The sequence below is a fragment of the Protopterus annectens genome, chromosome 12.part0 (genome assembly GCF_019279795.1).
Source record: "Protopterus annectens isolate FY-2018-M chromosome 12.part0, PAN1.0, whole genome shotgun sequence".
Lineage (NCBI taxonomy): Eukaryota > Metazoa > Chordata > Ceratodontiformes > Protopteridae > Protopterus > Protopterus annectens.
Window position 1 is genome coordinate 162,428,336 of NC_056746.1, and position 19,317 is coordinate 162,447,652.

Genomic DNA, 19,317 nt, shown 5'->3' on the forward strand with positions numbered 1-19,317 from the left:
AGTGTACTGATTAGCACCAGTAGTGTGCTGATTAGCACTAGTGGTATTTAAGGGTGATTCAAACATATACAAAATAAGCCAATAATGAGGTCTTTCCTCACTGCAGCTAACACATCCCTGTGCTGCAAATTCCTGCATTGTGTAAAGAGTCTTTTTAATGCAGCTATTACCATTCTGGTGGGATATTTTCTGAATTTCTGGATTTGCCTGCCTGAAATACAGAACTATACTTGGGGGGGGGGGGGGGGTAATGTTTAGCAAGCATGGTGGCAAAAAGTGTTAACGTTTTTTTTTTTTTTTTTTGCATAATGTGCTCCTGATCAAAGTTTATAATTCTTTGCTGGACGTCATTACCTTTTTTATTTTGTAAATATTTTTAACCATGCATTGTATTATTTCCTTTAAATCTGAGATTTAATCATTCCCAATTTCAGTATTTGTTCTCTGAAATTAGTAAAATTTAGAAGTGCATTGAAAGGTTTTTGTTATAATAAAGAATTCTTACTCTAACAGATGTTACACTTATTTTTGCTTTTTGCCTTTCTGTTATAATTTCTTGAGTCTTCATTTTATGTTCGAGGTTGTTGTATACTATTTTGTATAATTGCGTGAAACCATGGTTGAGTGTTGGTTAGCACTGGTGCATCACTGAATTTGGTTCTTCTGGTTGACTCTTATCTGGAGTGCCTTGTATACAGATTCTTGATATCCTCCCTCTGTTCCTTTAGGGATTTTGTTGTGATTTGTGGTTGTGTCTCACTTCTAAAAGATGTGTAGTAGGTGAACTGGTGCTCTTTCAAATTGCCCATAGATGTGTGTAGCATGTAAAGACAGTGAGTGTGTGTGTGTGTGTGTGTGTGTGTGTGTGTGTGTGTGTGTGTGTGTGTGTGTGTGTGTGTGTGTAAGGGGGGGGTGCTCGGGTGTGTGCGCTGGTCTGCCTATGTGGCCAATGATGGCTTAACCCCCTATCTGAGGTAATTCTGAATGCATCCACTGAATGGTGAGATGCGTTCTGTCTCCCCCTGAACCTGAATTGGATTAAGTCATTTATTTAGAGAATTAAGTGTATAATTTTACTTTAAAGCTTTAGTTTTGATAATAAATTTTGATTATATTCAATTAGACTTTGAATATTTATGGGCTAAACTTTTTGTGAGGTTGTTACCTTGTTGGTATTAAAACAAGCAATATATCTTGAGGGATTTCCTATAGGTTCATAGATTCATAGATTAGTACTAACCTAACTGCCCTTGCGAGCCATTTTAAGCTTAGCCAATTATCCATTGTGAGACATAACCCTGCATCTTGTGTTTGTAAGGCAAACACCTTAACCATTAGGCCACCCTCCCAACCCCATCTGTGAGGCATGCGAGCTCACACACCCATACAGAAGGACATAGGACTTTATGCACTCATTAATCTTAAAGCTGGTCCAAAGCCTAAATGTAAATCATGTCACTAATTCTAATGTTAAACTTGAGTGTGATCCCAGCATGGATCCATATCACAACTCTAATCCTAATGTCATTGTCTTGGACAAATACTACACATACACATTTGACCAGCTAGCATTTCATGTGGTGTGTGTGGCATTGACCAAACCACATTAAACAAATAAAAAAAAATCTTAGGCAAAAAACTGATGTTTTCTTGCTGTTGCAGCTTTCCTGCTTAATATTGCTTTGCACATTTATCAAGACCAAATAACATTCTTATTTCATCTGAAAAAGTTCTGACCACTTGCAGTTGTGCTTTCAGTTCCTCATCTGATGAGCTATACAGTTTTAAATCATTTACAAAGAGAAGATGAGAAGTTTTACACTTTGTTGCTTTCTTGGAGCCAAATTATAACCATGACCTAATCTGTTATTCCGACAGTTTAATGGGTTAAGGGCAAGGCAAAAGAGAAGTGGTGACAGACAGTCACCCTGGAATATCCTCCTTGAACTTTTATCCCTGAAATAATAATTTTTCTATTATCATGACTTAACTGCAAAGTGGTTTGCCACTGTTTCATGGTCACTGTAATATAGTTTATCAGTGTAGGGTGCATCTATACATTTTTAAGTACTCTTTTAGTCATGTATGTGGAATACTGTCAAATGTTTTTTTCATCAAATGTTAAAGTCCAAAATTGCATTTAGGGAAATGTTTTCAGCAAATAACACTTGTATCCTTATGTATAAGGCTAATAGCCTTTGCATTCAGATGGTGTGCATCCTGGAATGTGGTGTGGGTAAGCCTCAAGAAAACATATCAGCTTGCAGAATTGTATGTTAAAATTAGCTTTCTTTAGTCTAACGGTGTCTTCCAACAGTACTTGAAGGAAATACATAACAGGAAAATAGGTACATTACTGAAAGCGTATGACTTTAAGTAGTAGGATTTTTTGTAGAGTAAATAGCAATTCTGAGGCCATATGCCATTAGAAAGAGAGCCATTAAACTATGCGTTACCTCAGAGCACCAGGACTGTTTACTTCAGAGAAAAAGCTTAGCTGTCTGACATCACAATGCACTTTTCATACTGAATTCTAAATTCTTTTCCAGAATGCTGATTTGGCGACATCAGATGTATGTTGTATTAATGTTTAATAGGCATTAGGTATGAAATTACTTTTCTATTTTACCACACCAGTCAAGAACACATATGCCCCTAGTCAGGCAGTTATGCTACTACAGTGCTACTCCAAGGAGACACAGTTTTCCCGGAGACTGCAGCAAGAATAATCCTCAAACAGCCTTACTAGGGAGGTTAATTATTGGCTTTCATCAATGCATTTGTCAGATCTCATTTATCCTGCAGTAGTAATTTTTGTGTAGCATGGTACAAAAAGTTACTAGAGATTTTATAGTCTGTTTACTTAACTGCAGGTCATATCATCAAAAGCAATACATACTAAAATATAAAAAAATACAGAACATCGGAAAAGCCTTTCAGTGAAAATGCTAAAAACACAACCATATGCATAACTGCAAACAGTGTCTTGTGAGGAACGCAAGCTCATACACCCGTACAGAAGGACATATGACTTTATGCACTCATTAATCTTAAAGCTGGTCGAAAGCCTAAATGTAAACTTAATCATGTCACTAATCCTAATGTTAAACTTGAGTGTGATCCCAGCATGGATCCATATCACAACTCTAATTCTAATGTCATTGTCTTAGACAAATACTACACATACACATTTGACCAGCTAGCATTTTATGTGGTGTGGCATTGACCAAACCACATTAAACAAGTAAAAAAAAAATCTTAGGCAAAAATCTGTCATTCTACAAAATTCTGGGCAGCTGAGAGGTATGTTTCAAGTGCTCTAGCTACCCTTGTCCTCCAAATTCATATGTTGAGAATGCATGCAAATATTGCCTTGGATGGAAATAGGCATGCACTTCATTTTACAAATCACACCACACACTTGTTTGGAAGAAATGGCCACAGGCATGTATTTATTATACCAATAAAATTAGGCATCAAAGCAGTGCCAGATCACATGTCAATACCAATCAAATCAATACCAACCAAGAATATTTAGATGTGCACAAAAGGCAGAACTTAGAAGAAAGTCAAATCCATTGAACCAGACCATAACATAACACAGTAGTCCCTGTAAATGCTCAACCAACACCAATGGCTGAAAGGATCTACAAACAAGCACCAACAGTCCCCTGTCATCTTTCAGTCAGATACCAGTGGCTAAAAGGGATCTGCCACTTGCAGGACCCCAGGCTGTGGCCCCCAGCCTCTCTGCTACACCATAGGGCATCCCACTCAGAGAAGGGCCAAGCTGTCCGAGCCTGCATCCCTCCTCAGGTCAAGCACACTCCTTTGCAAAGTTAGTTTTCCAAGTTTGCCCTTCCACCCTTCATAGCTGTGACACCTACCTACCACTTACTGTGGGGAAAGGCAAAAACCTGAAAACCAAATAGAGAAAAACAGGAAATTCCTTCCAGACCCCTAGTGTGATCACCTGACCAGAGATATTGAAACAAAGTTAAGAAAAGCCTCTAAGTGGAAAACCCCAAGCCCAGATGCAGTACCTAACTTCTGGCTAAACATATTACTATCTTTGAGCAGAGATTTAGCCATGAGTAAGAACTATGTATACGGGTACCCTGAACAGACACCGGCCTGGATAATAATAGGAAAAACAATGTTTCTACTTAAGAGTGATCCTGCAAGCTACCCTAAAAACTATAGACCAATAATTTTCCTTCCAAGGATGTATAAGATATACATCAGAACTGATGCTGACAAAGTTTATAGTCATTTAGAAGAAAACTCAATTATGGCAATAGAACAACCGGGCAATAAATGAAAGTCATATGGAACTAAGGATCATTTGTTGTTAAATTAAGTCATAGTGGAGAACTGTAAAAAGGGGAAGAAGCTAAGTATGGCATGGACAGACTACAAAAAAGCATTTGACAGTATCCCACATACATGATTAAAAGAGTACTTAAAAATGTATAGATGCACCCTACACTGATAAACTATATTACAGTGAGCATGAAACAGTGGCAAACCACTTTGCAGTTAACTCGTGATACTAGAAAAATTATTATTCCAGGGATAAAAGTTCAAGGGGGATATTCCAGGGTGACTGTCACCACTGCTCTTTTGCCTTGCCCTTAACCCATTAAGCTGTCGGATTAACAGATTAGGTCATGGTTATAATTTGGCTCCAAGAAAGCAACAAAGTGTAAAACTTCTCATCTTCTCTTTGTAAATGATTTAAAACTGTATAGCTCATCAAATGAGGAACTGAAAGCACAACTGCAAGTGGTCAAAACTTTTTCAGATGATATAAGAATGTTATTTGGTCTTGATAAATGTGCAAAGTAATATTTAAAGCAGGAAAGCTGCAGCACCAAGAAAACATCAGTTTGGGATAAGAATGTGATATAGAAGAACATGAACAAGATGGAGTGTATACATATTTGGGAATTGGTGAAGGATCAACAATAAAACCTGAAAAAATTGAATAAAACCTGGTAAGGAATATTTTAGAAGACCTAAATTAATCTTGAAAACAGTGTTGACATCTAAGAACAAAGTTCAAGCTATCAATCAATTTGCTCTTCCTATCCTAACTTATAGTTATGGAGTGACTGACTGGCCCCAAAAGATGTTGGATAGATTAGACAGGAAAATGAGAAGAATGCTTCATGCTCATCAAATGATTTATACAAATCAATGAATGCCAAGATAATATATTCCCCATTCCAAAGGAGGTATGGGCCTCCTTGAAATTGATTTCATGTATAGATCTGCAATCGTGGGACTGCACACATATCTGCTGACCTCACAAAACTCAAACATAGTGAAAGTTTTGAAACATGAGTAGAATACATCTAAGATGTCTTCCCTTCTTCATCCAGCTGAAGCATATTGGTGTTAAGTGGGATTGAAAATTAAACCAGAAGTTGATAAAAATTAGGCAGCAACTGAATGTGCCAAAAAAACAAAAGAACAAATATAAGGTCACAGATCAGATGAGAAGGCAAGAAATGTTGAAAATGCATCAATATACTTGGAGGCATAGAAAACTCCTAGAACTACCTCATGTTGATCAGGATCGAATGCAGGAATGGTTAAAAAGGGGCAAATTCAAACCAAAAGACGAAAGGTTAATATTGGCGGCCCAACATAGTGGACTACATACATGTTGGTTGACAAAGTCCATTGAACATGTGGGTGAAATGGACAAATGTAGGCTTTGTAAAACCGAATTGGAAACAGTTGCACACCTAGTCACTGGTTGTGACATATTAATGGCAGAAGGACTGTATACTGAAAGGCATAATAATGTGGTAAGACTGTTACACTGGGGATTGTGCAAACATTATAATACTGAAGTAGTTGAAAAACGCTGAAAACATGAGCCGAAAAGCATCATAGAAAATGATGAAGCTACATCACATGAGATCACCCATAACCAAGAGTTCAAAAGATAGATGCAAGAAAACCAGTTATAGTGGTCCATGAAAAGAAGGCAAAAGTAGCATTGATCACTGAAATTGTTACACCCAGTGACTACAGTGTCTTGAATACAGAGAGACACAAAGTCATAAAATATCAGGATTTGCAGGCAGAAATGAGAGCAATCTGGATGAAAGATACCCAGACAGTTCCAATAGTATTAGGAGCAATGGATTTTATAAAAAAGAATCTACAATCGTATTTAGATATGTTACCAATACATGTAACACTATATGATTTGCAGAAAGAGTCATTACTGAGCACATTTGGGGTGCTGTGAGGAACACTTCTGGCTAACATCAAAGATTGAAACAATACTAATTTCATGAACTTTAATCATAATTTGACTTAGGAATGGGATCTATCCCTGTCATGGGATTAAAAACACAAAAGGCTTGGAAAAATAAAAAAGAAGGGCCAAGCTGTCTGAACCTGCACCCCTCCCCAGGCTAAAAAGCACACTCCTTTGCAATTTTAGTTTTCCAAGTCTGCTCTTCCATCCTTCTTAGGTGTGACACCTACCTATCCTGCCTACCAGTTACTGGCGAAGGCAGAAACCTGAAAACCTAGTGGAAAAAAGCAGGAAATTCCTTCCTGACCCCTAGTGCAATCACCCTTATGGGACAGCAAGCCCCCACCTAGTCTTATCCTTCAGCACTTACTACCTCTCAGCTTGTGCTAGCTCCACCTCTTCCTGCTTTTACAAGGAAGGGTGGGGCAGGTGGGTGTTCTGCTCTGTCCTGTTCTACTGTTGAAAATAGATCTTGCATGGCTACTTGTGGCTTTTTAAAGACCTTTCTCTACCTACCTACCTATCTAACTTTACACAACCCCCCCCCTTCCCTTCCTGATCCAAACTTTCTGCCTTCCTGGCCCCTCCACCCCCACAGGCTATTTTCACCTTGGCAATATAGATATGCCTACAATTTCTTGACATGCTTCCATTCTGTGTGGAATTGTGTGACTGCTTTTTAAAAGGAACCTGTTTCCCTTCTATAGCTGTAATCACTAAGGTCCTCTGTTGCAGTTTGACAGGAAGAAAGCCTGGAAGATGCAAGTTTGTTTTCCTATATTATGAAAGTTTGTGAAAATGCAACTAAAGAGTCTAAGATGTGTTTCTTCCTGCCCTGAAACTATTATCTCTAAAGTGGTGTTGAAAACACACAAAAATATTCAGTGTACTGGCTCCATAAAGATAACTCCCCACCCACAGAACAGCTGTAGCCAATAAGCTGATCTAGTACATATTTGGTTGGAAATAGGGTGGGGGTACTTGTTTGAGACTCTGTAAAATGGCAGATATAAACAGACGAACCCCAACCCACAGCTATTACTTTTCCATTTTTGATGGGAGTCTCTCACACTGCTCAGCTAAAAGAGATTTAGTATGAAAATGTGGAATGGCATTTATGTTTAACTAGAATGGTTGAATGCATGTTTTTTAGTTTCCATAATGCCATTCTGAGAATGTTTCAATTCACATTAGTGAATGGCAGTGTATGTTTGCTAATATGAGATAGACGTTCTGACTGGAGATCGCACTACAGTGAGGACCATGAAATTTACCCTTTTCCTCACTGTAGTGTGATCTCATACTTGGAATATATAATTTGAAGGGGGTGTGGGGGTGAAATGGGCTTGCCCTCCTGCAAAACTGTAAAAACTTGTGCTGTAGATGTACAATTCCTATGGCAACTTCAGCACAACTGCCTGAGGGTCTGACATCACCTCATGACATATCGAATACGTATGAATGTGGATTTTGAGGTGATGATTTTCGACATTCAGCTAATGTGACATTGCCAAATTCGAAATGTCATTTCGAGCAAGTGAACAGATTTTTTTGAGACTTTCAACATTTTGATAGTACACTGCAAAAAATATATTTAACTGTACAAGGCTTTACATCATACCTTTCAAGTACCAAGATTTTCTCAGAATGTCCAGATTTTTCCCTCGTATTTTTGGTCTGTTCCTCAAAAAATGGGATTTTTCTGGCAACTCGCTGAGGAGTGAAATCATTCGTGGATCATGACTTTTACACCATACGTAGTGAAGAGACTGAAGGGGTCTTATTCAGAGTACAATGAGTAACTCTGCAAGACGTCTCCGAGGAACAAGGTTTGATGTTCAAAGTGCATTGACAGACCAAACAGTGAAACAAAAAGAAAAAAAAAATATTGATAACTAACAACAAGAAAAGAAACAGAAACATGAGAAAAAGAGGGGAAAATAAAAGATTATGGGGAGTGGGTGGTATTAAGACATGCATATATTTATTGTCGCTGTAAATCTTCCTGGGTTAGGGGGTAGGGCTTCTGTATTAATGGGCCAACAAGATCCATATAACTTAATTTCACCTGCCCAAATATTGGTTTGCCTAGTACCTCATGGTTCTAATTTAAGTGGTGAATGCCTCAATGATGACCAGCTTTGGGCACATCAGTGTTGTTGGTATGTCTGCTGTGGTTTATTGAACCTTCTAAGCTATCTACCTGTGGACATCTTTAACAACAACTGACAAATAATGATCTATAAGGGGAAACTATTATTTATTAAACTGCTCAGGCATGGCCTCTGTTAATCTACATGCAGCTCCATCCTTGATGTCAGGGGCAGCATGTACCAGTTTTGTTCCTCCAGGATATTATATCTGGATGGGTGGGGTGATGGCATTTCTGGAAGTTTGCTTTCTCCTCAAGGAGGGTGGCCTAAAATGCAATATGATTAATATAGAATGTTACTTTATTGCAAACTACATTCTACAGTGTCTCCATGCTTCTGTTGCATGTGTAGACACATGAACTGTAGAATGTTACTTTATTACAAACTACATTCTACAGTGCCTCCATACTTCTGTAGAATGTTACTTTATTACAAACTACATCCTACAGTGCCTCCATACTTCTGTAGAATGTTACTTTATTACAAACTACATCCTACAGTGCCTCCATACTTCTGTAGAATGTTACTTTATTACAAACTACATCCTACAGTGCCTCCATACTTCTGTAGAATGTTACTTTATTACAAACTACATCCTACAGTGCTTCCATACTTCTGTAGAATGTTACTTTATTACAAACTACATCCTACAGTGCCACCATACTTCTGTTGCATGTGTAGACACATGAACTGTAGAATGTTACTTTTTTAAAAACTACATCCTACAGTGCTTCCATACTTCTGTAGAATGTTACATTATTACAAACTACATTGTACAGCGCCACTATACTTCTGTTGCATGTGTAGACACATGAATTGTAGAATGTTACTTTATTATAAACTACATTGTACAGTGCCACCATACTTCTGTTGCATGTGTCGACACGAACTGTAAAATGTTACTTTATTACAAACTACATTGTACAGTGCCACCATACTTCTGTTGCATGTGTTGACACATGAACTGTAGAATGTTACTTTATTACAAACTACATTGTACAGTGCCACCATACTTCTGTTGCATGTGTAGACACATGAACTGTAGAATGTTACTTTATTACAAACTACATTCTACAGTGCCTCCATATGTCTGTTGCATTTGTAGGCACATGAACTGCATGCTGCATATCATTAACCCAAAATCATCTGCAAATGTGCAGTCAGTACAATGTATGTCCCATGTACAAAAAAGTATACCTGTTATTTACAATACTGGATTGATTAGAGTGCAGGGTGTTTTGGCAATGGTGTTTTGGCAATAAGAAAATTGTCTGTGGATTTTGTGAATGGAAGAGGGTAAATTAAGATCATAATAAAACTGAAATTCCAGATGACTATTGCATTATGTTATGCATTAGAGGTTGCGGGGAGGGTGGCCTAATGGTTAAGGTGTTTGCCTTACAAACACAAGGTCCAGGGTTTGAGTCTCACACGGGATAATTGGCTAGGCTTACAATGGCTCACAAGGACAGTTAGCCTAGTACTAACCATTGAACCTATATAAAGTACTACCATGATGAATTAGTCCTCAGTTAAACATTTGTGAATTAGTCAAACAATGTCACAAGTAGTGATGTTGGTGTAGGGAACATTAGGCCAAACAGTTCAATTGGTCATTTTAACATGAAATGTCAGAGACTCCCATATCTGGTGACTGGTATGACATTAGTGTCATTGATAAGCAGCCTGTACAATATGAATTAAATAAATGCTTAATAATGTTTTACACCCTTCTATTGTTCATTAATTCTGGTATAGCTATAGAAACGCTGGTAGAATTAACAAAGAATACATCCTAAAGCTAAACATTACACACCTTCAGGCTAGTAGAGCTGTATGTTCTGTTAAGCCACAGAAATGTATTATGAAGTAGTTTGCTTTATTTTGATAAAGTTAGTCAATATGTTTATATCATCACTGGATGCATATGCATCTTGGTCACTCATGACATGCATATAGTTCATGTGAATGTCAAGCTCTTATACAGATGTCAGACAAAATAATAGCAGGTATAATATTCCAGAGGATACTGTTGGCAGGGTTATTGGGCTAGCTGAAGAAATGTAGTACATGACTTAGGAAGAAACTTTAATGCCAGGGAAGATTCCTTTCACGATATGATTGCCATCAACTGGAACTGCACAGCTGCTGTACTGTTATGAGGGCATTGTGTGACTTGGTACAATCTTTCTGATCTGACATGTCCTCCATACTTTTATAGACATCACAGGACTATCTTCAGGACCCTGTATGCCAATCCATGCTTCAAGAACAATTGAGAGGGACATGGGTGTTGAACGTACAACACATCGAACTACATATGGCTCACGGGGTATGTATTGTTATTAATAAAAGTATAGAAAAGTTGTATTGCTACTTTTTTGTCTTAGATGTGCAAAAAAATCAGTAAATGATAGTATGTAAAAATGTATCTGGCTATAGTGAGACAGGAAGAGAGTCAATATACATCCCACGCCTTGGCTTTATCATGCATAAAATGATGGATGGCTTCATGCAACCAAGAAACAGTTACGCTTAATGACCAATGACTGTGGCTGGTACTTATAACTTTAGGAATCTGTAGTCAGAGAACACTGTAGAAAGCAGTGTTGTTATAGATACTGAGATGGATATTTTGACTGTAAACACCATCACAGAGTTCAATACCAAGCCTATAAAGGATAAGGGCATTCCTGGCATTATATCTGATAGCAATTTACATTTTTCTTGAACACTGACACTTACTCTTAAGTTATCGAAATATGTACAGAGCAATAATTTGGCAGTATAGTCCATATGTAATGACCGCTTTTCTGCATAGAGCTGAACCTACAGAGTATCTGACATATGAGGATATGCATAAGATATGGTGGGGTGTTCTAAGCCACTGTGATATCTCAGGATGCAGATGTTCACATTATGCTTTATAGAGCAGTTAGAAGGTATCACCATACACAAATATCTGAAAATAACTGTGATCTTATATTGTCTGAGGACTGTTTGGTGATCTATCATTACAGCTTGTGAAATCAGTACATCTGCTTGCAGTACAATTTAACACACATGGATGTCCATCACCTAAAGCTGGTAATCTCAGCAGAGGTGTTACAGCAGAAATGCACATAACAACAAATTGTTGATTGTCAGAGCCAAATAAATTGAGCTATGGTACACATACACACACGCACGCGCACACACACACACACACACACACACACACACATACACACACACACACACACACACACACACACACACACACACACACACACACACACACACACACACACACACACACATGGGAGCACAGACAGATAGTCTACAATTCAAATAGTTGAACTAAAAAAAATAACAGTATAGCTGATCAAAAATCAGCTGAATACCAGCTTTTTTCTGATCAATGTCATGGTGTCATTTTACAGTTGAGATCAGGGAGTTTGCCCTTTCATCACTGAAGTGTGATCTTGGAGTTTGCATATATAAAAACAGGCAGTGTGTAGGATACAGGTGGGCCTGCTTGCCTACAAAAAGCTGTTTAACTTTATTTTTGTTGTATTTTACAATCAGCTGGTGATCAGCCGCTTCTGTTTAATTATTTGCCCTTCAATATTTTTTTCAATATAAGGGCATCCATTCTGATATTTTATACACATACATACATATATATATATATATATATATATATATATATATATATATATATATATATATATATATATATATATATATATGTGTGTGTGTGTGTGTGTGTGTGTGTGTGTGTGCGCGTGCGTGTGTGTGTGTGTGTGTGTGTGTGTGTGTGTGTGTGTGTGTGTGTGTGTGTGTGTGTGTGTGTGTATGAGCATTTATCAAAAAAATCAAAAAAAGAATTGAATGGTAAGTAATCAAGCACAAATGCTTGATCATGAACCTATCATAAAACAACAAAACAAAAATGTTTACATCCTGCACTCCCTATGTCCTCTAATAATTATATATACCAACTCTAAGGTCATACTCCAGTAGGGAAAGTGCAAATTCTCCACCCACCGCTGTTCCACAATCTTGAGAAGGAAAAAAGCCAGCATGTGCTATCAGTTGATTTCTAATCATACATACCTGCTTTTCTTATATTTGACAAAAGTTACATTAAAACAAAACAAAAATTATATCTTTGTTATCTGAAGCCCAGTTAATACTCAACCCAAACAAAACTAAACTCCTCATCTTTGAACCCACCAAAAATACTCATAACAACTCTCACTTTAACATCACATCAAAAGAAAACACCACTATCCACCCAACAGATCACACCAAATTGCTAGGAGTTGAAAGAGACAACAGTCTCAAATTTGACATTTACATATCCATGACCATAAACAAAGTCCACCAAAAACTAGGAACCTTATACAGAAATAAGCAACTCCTCACCAAAGCAGCTAGGATTTCAGTTGCAAATTTGCAGCTTATCTCCACCCTACTTTATGCCTCTCCAATATATACCAACCTAAGGCAATGTGATCTAAATAAACTCGAGACCTGCTACAACAAAATCGCCAAATTTGCCACCAAGGCATCCTACCACATTCACCACTGTCTCACACTTACTGAACTAGGCTGGCTAGAACTCCCTCACCTCCTGCAGTGGTATCAACTCACACTTGCCCACAAACTGGTTAACCATCCTCTAAAGGTCCCATCCCTCCAGTATCTACTCCAACCCTATCTCATCACCAGACCACTACGATCCAGCAACAAAAATCAATTACAGGTTACTAGAGCAAATAACACTGCTGGAGAAGCACTATTCTCCAGCGCTATAGCCAAATTATGGAACACCCTCCCCCCCACAATAATCTGTCTACCATCATACACCCACTTCAAAGCTTTACTTAAAGCGCACCTAAAAACATGCTGGTTATGCCCTTGTAACTCTCCCCTCTAACTTCTCCCACTCCATCTACCCTCTACCTCTCTTCCACCCCACAAACTACCTTTGATTACAGCAAGCTGTGATACTTCCATGCCTATCTACTTATTATGTGGCAGTAACTTCTTATTGTAACAAATGTTAATATCTGCTATGACTTTGTGGATAGAACAGATGCTAGTTATCTACTGAATGTACTATGTTCTTCATCTGTAACTATGTTTGTAATATTTTAATTGCTAGGATTCTTCATCTGTAACTATGTCTGTAATATTTTAATTTGTGGAGATTTTCTCCCCAGGCCTCCGCTGAAAATGGACCTGCATCCAGTCAGACATTCCCGGTCAACAAATGTAAATAAATATCTATATATATATATATATATATATATATATATATATATATATATATGTATATATATCTATCTATATGGGTCTACATATATATATATATATATATATATATATATATATATATATATATATATATATATATATATATATATATCACATAATCGAACATCCAAATGCTTGACTTTGATATAGTCAAGACCATATGATCGAACATTTGAATGTTTGAAAATGTGGGGGAAAAAAAGAAACAAACAAAAAAATAACTAAACAGTGCTAACCCCCCCCCCCCCACTATTTAAATAGTCGCCTGCTCCTGCCCTGAGGTTAGTCACCTGCTCCTGCCCTGAGGTATTCGCCCCGTATATAATAACCGCATGGCTACCAAGAACTAGATATTGAATTAGGAAGGACTTTTACCTCGGTGCGATTGCACAGGTATTCGCCCCGTATATAATAACCGCGTGGCTACCAAGAACTAGATATTGAATCAGGAAGGACTTTTACCACGGTGCGATTGCACAGGCAGGTTCCAGCTATCAATCCCACTACAAAATATTTCTATGGGAAAAAGGTACTTGCCCCGTATATAACAACCGCGTGGCTACCAAGAACTAGATATTGAATCAGGAAGGACTTTTACCTCAGTGCGATTGCACAGGCAGGTTCCAGCTATCAATCCCACTATAAAATATTTCTATGGGAAAAAGGTATTCGCCCCGTATATAATAACCGCGTGGCTACCAAGAACTAGATATTGAATCAGGAAGGACTTTTACCTCGGTGCGATTGCACAGGCAGGTTCCAGCTATCAATCCCACTATAAAATATTTCTATGGGAAAAAGGTATTCGTCCCGTATATAATAACCCCGTGGCTACCAAGAACCAGATATTGAATCAGGAAGGACTTTTACCTCGGTGCGATTGCACAGGTATTCGCCTCGTATATAATAACCGCATGGCTACCAAGAACTAGATATTGAATCAGGAAGGACTTTTACCTCGGTGCGATTGCACAGGCAGGTTCCAGCTATCAATCCCACTATAAAATATTTCTATGGGAAAAAGGTATTCGCCCCGTATATAATAACCGCGTGGCTACCAAGAACTAGATATTGAATCAGGAAGGACTTTTACCTCAGTGCGATTGCACAGGCAGGTTCCAGCTATCAATCCCACTATAAAATATTTCTATGGGAAAAAGGTTAATAACTACACCCTTGTTAAATAGGTCTCGTATTCTTAGCTTAATACCTCAGGACAGCTCACTCGGGCAGGCAACAAAACAGTATTTAACATAGGTTGTAGTCTATTCCAGTCAGATAATACCTAGACTATAACTCCAGTGTTTAGCTAGTTAAGTCAGAATCAGTGTGAACCTAGAGTGTGGGTCCAGAAATTTACCTGAAATATCTTTTTGTACTCAAAAATCAGGTCTAATTATTATCAAAAGTGGCCTTCTGCACTCACCTGCAGTATAGGACCTTTAAGACCCAGAAAGCTCCTGGTTGGTGTAACCCCGCTCCGCTTTTTGTACTCAAAAATCAGGTCTAATTATTATCAAAAGTGGCCTTCTGCACTCACCTGCAGTATAGGACCTTTAAGACCCAGAAAGCTCCTGGTTGGTGCAACCCCGCTAACGCTTACAATTATTCTAATTTGGGGCATGGTGATATTGCTACGCTAAAACAAGTGTGTACATTTTATCTCTCCCTAGGTATTTGCCCCGTATATAATAACCGCGTGGCTACCAAGAAATAGATATTGAATCAGGAAGGACTTTTACCTCGGTGCGATTGCACAGGCAGGTTCCAGCTATCAATCCCACTATAAAATATTTCTATGGGAAAAAGGTTAATAACTACACCCTTGTTAAATAGGTCTCGTATTCCTAGCTTAATACCTCAGGACAGCTCACTCGGGCAGGCAACAAAACAGTATTTAACATAGGTTGTAGTCTATTCCAGTCAGATAATACCTAGACTATAACTCCAAATCAGGTCTAATTATTATCAAAAGTGGCCTTCTGCACTCACCTGCAGTATAGGACCTGTAAGACCCAGAAAGCTCCTGGTTGGTGTAACCCCGCTCCGCTTCACCCTCGCTTCGCTCGGGCTCGCTCCGCGCCCCACCCTGCCCCCTTATCCCACCCGCCCTCACTATCCCTACATTTATTAGTTCGAAAAAACAAATCCCACTCACCTCAGAACCAGTCACACTCGCCTACCCATCAACTATATCTCCTCCCATAACCCCATCAAATAACTAATACTAGTCATCCAGTTTCTGGTCCTAACAATCTTATTACATTAACCTTCCTCTTTAACATGTCAAAAGTAATGAATCTTATTATCCCTCTTATACTGCCACTTATAATTATCCCTTACTCATTATCTAGCTATGAAAACCAAAAACTCATAGGATTTCACTACCCTAAGGGCCAAACTTGCATTCCCCTAAATCTTCTCCCTAAAGAACTTTCTCCTCTCTATTACCCCATAAGAACACTAGGTACAAACAGCATATATCTCACCCAATTATACCCAAAGGAATCAACAACAAAACATGGACAAAAAATACTATATAAACTCCTAAGACTCTTAGACTACCTGAAGAAATGTATTACTAAGGATGGTGATATACACCCGAACTCAGGTCCATCCTCTAACCCCGACTCTGTCACTCCAATATTAGCCCAAAGGTCAGCTTGCTCCCTTCTCATCTTCCATCTTAATCTAAGAAGCATCAACAATAAGGTTCACAATTTACATGCCATGCTAGCCACTCACCTCCCTGATATTATGTGTCTATCAGAAACATGGCTCAAACCAGTCACCAAAGATGAAGAGATCCTCCCACCTGGGTATAATATTTTAAGGGTCGATCGCGAAAAAAAAAGGGGTGGTGGCATAGCTCTCTTGTATAGATGTACACTCAATATCATAATGCATCCTATCCAACCACCTAAGGTCGCTAATGCAGAGTCAATTGCCCTAAAATTATGCTTAAATAACCAAAAAAGTATTAATCTTTTTGTAATTTACATTCCGCCCGGGAATAACTTAGAAACTATGGAGCAAACGCTAAACTGGTTAACCACTAACTACCCTCAAGAAACCATTGTACTAGGCGATGTCAACATTGACTGGACCCAATGTTCCTCACAGACTAATCCCATGCCTATTAACCTATATGGTTTCTCCCAAAATATAGTCTCTACTACAAGAGTAGGAAATGCTCACCAAAAAGAGTGTATACTTGACTGGATTCTTACTAATAACCACACCCATAAATATACCACCGGGACCCTCCCTAATGATCTTAGTGACCACCTCGTCACTTTCATAATAAAACACAAATTTACTAGCACAAACCTTCCCATACATAGACTTGTTAGAAATAAGAAGAAATTTGTTCCAACACAATCTTTAACAGAACTCAAATCCTGTAACTGGGCCAAGCTAAAAACTCTGCCCCTTGATGAGAGTGTGACATTCTTTACTGACACATTCCTAAATATTCTGGACTTTCATGCACCTAACCGACTTATCAGAACTAAGGTACGGATAGCACCCTGGCTAACCAGAGAAACCAAATCCAAAATTAAACTTAGAGATAATGCCTGGGATAAATTCCGAGCCACTAAGGCACCTCTAGATCGCATTAAATTCCAGCAGCTTAGAAATGATACGAAAAAAGCCAGCACCCTGGACAAAAAGAACTATTTCTGTCACCTCCAAGATAAACACCAGAATAACCCAAAGAAGTTCTGGGCAGGCTTAAATAATCTCCTCCATCCAGGGAAATCATCTACTCCTACCCCTGAGACACTTATTGGTAAAAACCCAGAAGAAGTAGCCAATACTTTTAACTCCTTTTTTACTGAGACCATTCAGTAACTAGCCAATCAACTACCCCTTCCTTCCTCTCCCCTAATTAATGTTACTAATGAATCATTCCCCTCCTTTAATCTACAGCATATACCCACCTCCTACATTAGAACCTTACTGAAGAAACTTAAACCAACCACCCTTTCGGCAGATAGACTCCCAGCTGAATACCTGCAAATAGCAGCAGATGTTATAGCCTATCCTATCTCTATCCTGATTAATCGAACTATTACTGAGGCCACTATCCCCTCTATCTGGAAAATATCCTATGTCATACCACTCCATAAGGGTGGCTCTTCTACTGAACCATTGAATTATAGACCAATAGCAATATTGTCTCCAATAGCCAAAATCATGGAAAGATGTGTTCATAAACAATTTCTTCATTATCTCACCCTAAACAATCTATTGACCAAATCTCAACATGGTTTCAGAACCTACCATAGTACGACCACCACCCTCCTTTCTTTTACTGACTCAGTTAATAAAAACCGTAATAACAAAAAAAATATCTTCCGCCCTCTTTCTTGACTTGTCAAAAGCCTTTGATATGGTCAATCACCAGCTACTTCTCCACACGCTAGAAACCTTACACCTCGATAATCCAGCTCTCAACTGGTTCCATGCTTATCTCTCTGGAAGGCAACAAGTAGTCCAATGGCAAAATAAGCTCTCTCACCTGTTACCTAATTCCATAGGTGTTCCCCAAGGCTCCATACTTGGTCCCCTTCTCTTTTCCGTGTTCATAAATGAACTTCACACAGTTATCCCTAAAGCCACCTGCATCCAATATGCAGATGACTCCACCCTTATTTGCTCCGATGTCTCTCTCCCTGATTTACAAGTAGTAACCCAACACTGCTTTGCTACAGTAGAAAAATGGCTCTCAGAGCGGAAACTTATCCTAAATCCAAAAAAAACTAAGTTACTACTATTTTTTCCCACCTCAGCTCCTCCTCCAGTGCAACACTCTCTACAATCTAACTATAGTACTTCTTCGTTCAATCTAATAATGGTACCATCATTGAGCCTGATACCAATACTAAACTATTAGGGGTCACTATTGACAATAAACTTAGATTTGATATGCATATCAGTCAAACCATAAAGGCTGTAAATAAGAAACTTGGATCCTTGTATAGAATTAAGAACTTTCTAACCCCCAATGCCAAACTAACCATCGCTCTTACGCATCTACTCTCCACCCTATTGTACGCCTCTCCTGTACTTTCTTTCCTCAATAAATGTGATATTAGTAAACTCTCTGTCGCTTATAATCACATTGCCAGATTTGTAACAGGAGTTCCTTATAGAACTCATCATTGCCTTAACCTAAGGAAACTCGACTGGTTAGAACTACCCAATCTTCTCAAACTGAACCAACTCACTGAAGCATTTAAAATCATTAAGGAACCTGATAAAACCCCTTCACTGAATAAACTACTGACCCCTTACTCCAATCTTAGCAGTCTTCGCTCCTCTAACAGACTACTGGTCCAAACCATCAAATCTAATAATATGGGAGGTGATGCTCTCTTTGCCAATTCTATAGGAAAGGTTTGGAATTCCCTCCCTAATAATCTAAGACTTACTACCTCCCTTTGTCAATTCAAAAAAAATCTTAATCAATTTTTTAAGACACATTGGCTATGTCCATGTGTAAATCCAGACTAGTTTCTCTTAGATACAAAACCATAACCTACTCTACTTGAACAAACTTGGGTTTATTCTTTTTTT

At 38.4% G+C, this 19,317-nt stretch overlaps 1 protein-coding gene across 1 annotated transcript in view; it reads left to right on the plus strand.

Annotated features, from left to right (window-relative positions):
* Window positions 1-10,661: 10,661 nt before the first annotated feature.
* Window positions 10,662-19,317, plus strand: part of LOC122816414 (protein shisa-9-like) — a 79,912-nt gene continuing 71,256 nt past the window's right edge. The window contains exon 1 of the mRNA XM_044089184.1: window positions 10,662-10,762. Coding sequence (XP_043945119.1) covers window positions 10,681-10,762 — 82 coding nt within the window. The 5' untranslated portion in view covers window positions 10,662-10,680. The remainder of the gene's footprint in view (window positions 10,763-19,317) is intronic.